This window comes from Portunus trituberculatus, chromosome 47, assembly GCF_017591435.1.
Source record: "Portunus trituberculatus isolate SZX2019 chromosome 47, ASM1759143v1, whole genome shotgun sequence".
Classification (NCBI taxonomy): Eukaryota; Metazoa; Arthropoda; class Malacostraca; order Decapoda; family Portunidae; genus Portunus; species Portunus trituberculatus.
The window spans coordinates 8,638,049-8,643,048 of NC_059301.1; the positions used below are offsets into that span (position 1 = coordinate 8,638,049).

General features: G+C 45.9%; 1 protein-coding gene across 1 annotated transcript in view; it reads left to right on the top strand.

Moving 5' to 3' along the window:
• The window catches only part of LOC123520439 (zinc transporter ZIP1-like), a 7,533-nt gene extending 3,219 nt beyond the window's left edge, over positions 1–4,314 (top strand). Inside the window, exons 2-4 of the mRNA XM_045282644.1 lie at positions 1,409–1,535; positions 1,811–2,047; positions 2,524–4,314. Of these exons, the coding sequence (XP_045138579.1) occupies positions 1,419–1,535; positions 1,811–2,047; positions 2,524–3,327 (1,158 nt within the window). The 5' untranslated portion in view covers positions 1,409–1,418 and the 3' untranslated portion in view covers positions 3,328–4,314. The remainder of the gene's footprint in view (positions 1–1,408; positions 1,536–1,810; positions 2,048–2,523) is intronic.
• The last annotated feature ends 686 nt before the right edge of the window (positions 4,315–5,000 follow it).

The following is a 5,000-nucleotide window of genomic DNA, read 5'->3' on the forward strand; positions in this document are numbered from 1 at the left end:
GAGGAGGAGGAGGAGGAGGAGGAGGAGGAGGAGGAGGAAGGAGGAGGAGGAGGAGGAGGAGGAGGAGGAGGAGGAGGAGGAAGGAGGAGGAGGAAGAGGAGGAGGAGGAGGATGAGGAGGAGGAGGAGGAGGAGGAGGAGGAGGAGGAGGAGGATAAGAACAGAAGGAAAAGGAAATGAGGGTAAAAGTGATATGAGCAAATTCATGATGAAGGCCATGGATCTTCCCGAAACTAAAGAGAAGCTAAGATGAATCCTAGAAATGAAAGCACGTAATAAGTCGGCCTAACAGAGACTCGATCCCTTAAGACTCATCCAATTTCACATCTTGTTTGCCATGCCTGCCTCCCTCTTACCACTGAATAAAGGCAAAATAAACCAATAAAAACAGTACTTACTTGTTGTAGGTAGTTGTCGAAGTGTACACTTTTCATTATTGTATAATGTAGATATCCAGTTTATTCTTCATGTATATAGGCATGCACTTTATGCTAAAACATACATTTTTTTTTTCAAATGGCAGACTCAGTTTTTTCATTGAGTTTATTTATTTTCAAACATCAAACTAAATAAACTTTCTTAATTTTTTTATGATGCACTTTTAATTTCTGCATCAATTTGTACTTCAGCATTAATTTTCGAAATTCACGAAATAAACGCGTAAATTTCAACCTTCAATCGAACTACAAGTAAAGTTTGACAATTGTATTTTTAGATATCAAACATTTTACAACTTAACCATGATAGTTTTCAAACATTAAACACCACCCATCACCCTGTATCACTGGTCTGCTAACCACAGCACAGAGGGAGATATCAGAGATAGCCTATATGGAAGGATATGTTATATATAGGTTGTACCGCTGAAGATTCCTGCACCGCTGCCGCACTCACACTTACTAGTTGAGGGTTGGGCTTTCCTGGAAGCCAGTTCGGGCTTGAAGAATGATTAAATTTTCCTCTGTGTGCGGGTGTGTTGTTGTCGCTTGATGATAGCAGACGCAAGATCTCGTACAGCAGGGTGATACTGTCCAAGTCGTCACAGTCCATCAGGCCTTGCATTACTATGTCCAAACAGAAACGAGACGTAGACTGTTTCATTTTCGGTCTGGTGTTGATGGTGGGGGACGGTGGAAGCGCGTGGCGGGCCGAGTGATCGAGTATAATTCGTACTCAACTTAAGATGTATTCAATATTATCCTCTTTTACAATCTCCAATACTAGGAATATCAATGGAGTATATGATTTAGCAAACACTCTCACCTTGACTGCTACCACACCACCAGCAAGCCCTTCACTATCACCACCACTTACACCACAAGGCCAGTGTGACTACGCGACTCTATCCATTGCACCACTCCTTCCTCCAACACCACCACCACCTCACCTCTATCTCCTCGTGTCTCCAGATCCGCCGCGATGCTGAGCTTAGTGGCCACGAAGGCGGTGGTGCTGGTGCTGATGCTGGTGCTCACCATGGCCATGGGACTCCTGCCTCTCTACGTGTACAGGATGCTGACAAAAAGGCTTAACCAGGTGAGCTGCTGTTGTACCGAGTGTGAATGCTTTTTCTTTCTCTTTGTTTCTGATGCCCACATATACCCCCCTCCTTTCTCTCTCTCTCTCTCTCTCTCTCTCTCTCTCTCTCTCATTAAATATTAATTTATTACATGCTCTGAAAATATCTTTCATCCCATTTTCTCCATCTTTTCATCGGTTGAACTTCCTTCTTGTTCTTCTCATTTCTTCTTCTTTAGATTCTTTCCAAAAATCTTTCCCTCCTCGTTATGTTCCTCTTTTCCCTCCGCTAGGTGGCTCTCTCTATCAGTCTGTGTTTCGGCGCGGGAGTTCTTCTTTCCATCGTGTTCCTTCACCTTCTTCCGGAGACGCAGGAGAATTTCCGGTTCGCTATGGAGGAGGAACTCATACAGCACACCTCTTACCCGGTGGCGGAAGTGGCCGTGTGCTCTGGGTTCTTCCTCGTCTACTTGATGGAGGAGGTGATCCATGGCTGGGTGGCCCACCAAAAAGGAGACCACGATCCCCAGGTATGTGACATGGACACAATACTTGTACTACACTAGCAGTCTCCACCTCAAGCCTCTGTTCTTTATCTCTCTTTTTCTCGTATTCTTTAGTTTTTCTTAATTTGTTTAGTTCTTATTTCTTCATTCAAAGTACAGTACGCAAGTGTTAGGGACACGATATTACTGTAATCTTTCAGTTTCTGACTCATATATGTTTTCACCTCCACTCATCTCATACTTCTTGTGTTTCTTCATCATCCTCATCATTTCCTTTTTAGTAAGTCACAATATACCTTAAACACTTCAGGAACACTCATGTGTTACGTTAGTCACCGCAGCCGGGAGAAAATGCCCGTAGTATAATCTACTAAGTCATGCTCTTAGAACAGTCCTTTTAAACTACGAAATATTGTGAAGTAGGAGGCAGAATCAGTTTGTATAACTTACTCAGAATATGGCTGATTTAGAATTCAGTGAAGTGGTTTTTATTTTCCCAGGAGACCCACGAGGGACCTGCAACCGTGGAGGAAGCACAGAAGGAGGCGAGAGCGAGGAGAAGGTCGAACAGAGTGTCTGAGTTACGCCACAGCACGTCCAGCGTGCTTGGGGTGACGGTGATCAAGGAAGTGAAGGGCTACCTCAATGGCTCCTTCGAGGAAGAGGAAGCAACGCCTGATTCCGAAAAAAATGGCGAGGCTTCGAGCTCGGTGCACATCCATCACCGCCAAGATCAGGTCAATCCAGGGCTGTCACTGGTAGGTACGCTGATGGTGGTGACGGCACTCTCCTTCCATGGTGTGATGGAAGGCCTCGCCATTGGTCTGGAAGAGAGCATTCGGGACATCTGGACACTGTTTGCAGCACTGTGCTGTCACAAAGTAATCCTTGCCTTCAGCATGTCCATGGAACTTCTGCAGGCTGGCATGAAGCTCTGCCCTTTCCTTATATCTGTTAGTATCTTCGCCTTCGCCTCGCCGTTGGGGGGCCTCATCGGGGCTCTAGTGGCGGGCTTCTCGGACCAAGAAAGTGTGGCGGGCATATTGTCAACCACCTTGCTGCAGGCGGTGTCTGGCGGGGCCATTCTCTATGTGACTTTCTGCGAGGTGCTTGAACGGGAGCGGACCAAGCCCATGAATGGTTTTTTAAAGTTTTTGGCACTCCTGGTCGGCTTTGGCATCATGGCAGGGCTGGAAGCTGTATCTGGCCACGAGCATGGCCACCACGACAGCGGCAGTAATTCAGACATGACAACCACCTCTCCGGTCCTGTGCTCATCGCCTCCACTTCCTGAACCCATTTAACCGTGAAAGCGAGAGTCGACAGGGGAGCAGACACCACGTGCTGGGATCATCGGAGGAGCGCAACGTGGCCAGCATCCCAGTACGGAGTGTGGTTGCCGTGCATACTTGGTTAGCGGCATAACGCTCTGTGTGCTGTGCCTCATGCTGGGACAAAGGAGAGTGTGGAGAGGCCAAGAATTCGCAGTCTCACCTCAGGATGGCCCAGACGGAGGAAGCTGCGAAACTGCTGCCTGAACCATCCTTCGCAGATCGAACTGGTTTGGGGCAGGGCCGGTGAGAGCCACTCAGTAAAATCCCTCTTGATGATCTCCATAATTTGTTGGTGACTCCTCGTTGTTGTTGCTGTTGTTCCTGTTGATGATGATGACGACGATGATGAAGACAACGACGACGATAGCGATGACGCCGACTAAGAAGACGACGACGACGACGATGATGATGATTAACTTCTAAATATATGAAAGACAATTTTTTTCTGCAGTGAAGTGGACAGAATCACGTAATTAAAGCGGTGGGCTTACTAATAGAGTACACGCACACACGCACACACACACACACACACACACACACACACACACACACACACACACACACACACACTGTTGATATGAGCATGGTCGGCTTATAACTGAGAAGGTTCGAGTCCCGGGTGCAGCGAGGCACATTGGCAAGTCTTTTAATGTGTAGCCCCCGTTCACTTAGTAGCAGGCAGATATGGGATGTAACCTCAGGAGTTGTGGCCTCGTTGTCTCGGTGTGTGGTGTGTGAGTGGTCTCAGTCCTACCCACAGATTGGTTAGTATGAGCTCCGAGCTCTTTCCGTAGGATAACGACCATAGGTGAATCACACACACACACACACACACACACACACACACACACACACACACACACACACACACACACACACACTCCATAATATTCTGTAATAATTCAGTAGAATGCTAATCTGCTCTAATCTTTACAAGCAATAAAGCATACCAAGCCATCAGTATCTCTCTCAACTCACACCTTCCTCCTTCGTCCACACTGAGCTCCTGAGAGCCTCTGCCGCAGTGTGAAAGACAACGCAACGCTTCTCGATTTTTTCTTACTTTGCCTGTTATCAGGGTTATTGAAAGTAAGACAAGAAAATGCCACATATTTTATTACTCTTGCGAAAGTTTATTACTACGTTACGAATCTCTGTTATCTGGACTTGATATGGTACAGTCGTCTGAGTATGTCTCCCAGATGCCCTTTTGAGAGACAGTCAGCTGCTGCCCTGTGCTCGTGTACCCTCGCAACAACCTCCCATGAGAGAGTTAGTACACACAGACTCCATGCTTAGATATACATTCAAAGATAGAACAATTTGGCGTTGTCCCAGAGTGACTTTTCACAATACACATGACAAATTTGTTGAACAAAATGTGTAAACCATCAAGTAGTACTTTCCACTGATTTCATTATCATAATCTGTCAGGAAACTATGTCTCAGCCATTGTACCCTTAACTACACAGTAAGAAAGGCTGCTCTGGCTATGTAATCCAAGAAATTACTAATGATAATGAATGCAAATCAATAATCGTGAATATGAGAAGATGGAAATGAAAAGGGAAACATTCAGTGTCTACTAACACTGGCGAGACAAGAAAAAAATGGCGGTTGAAATATAATAGTAATAATATTGA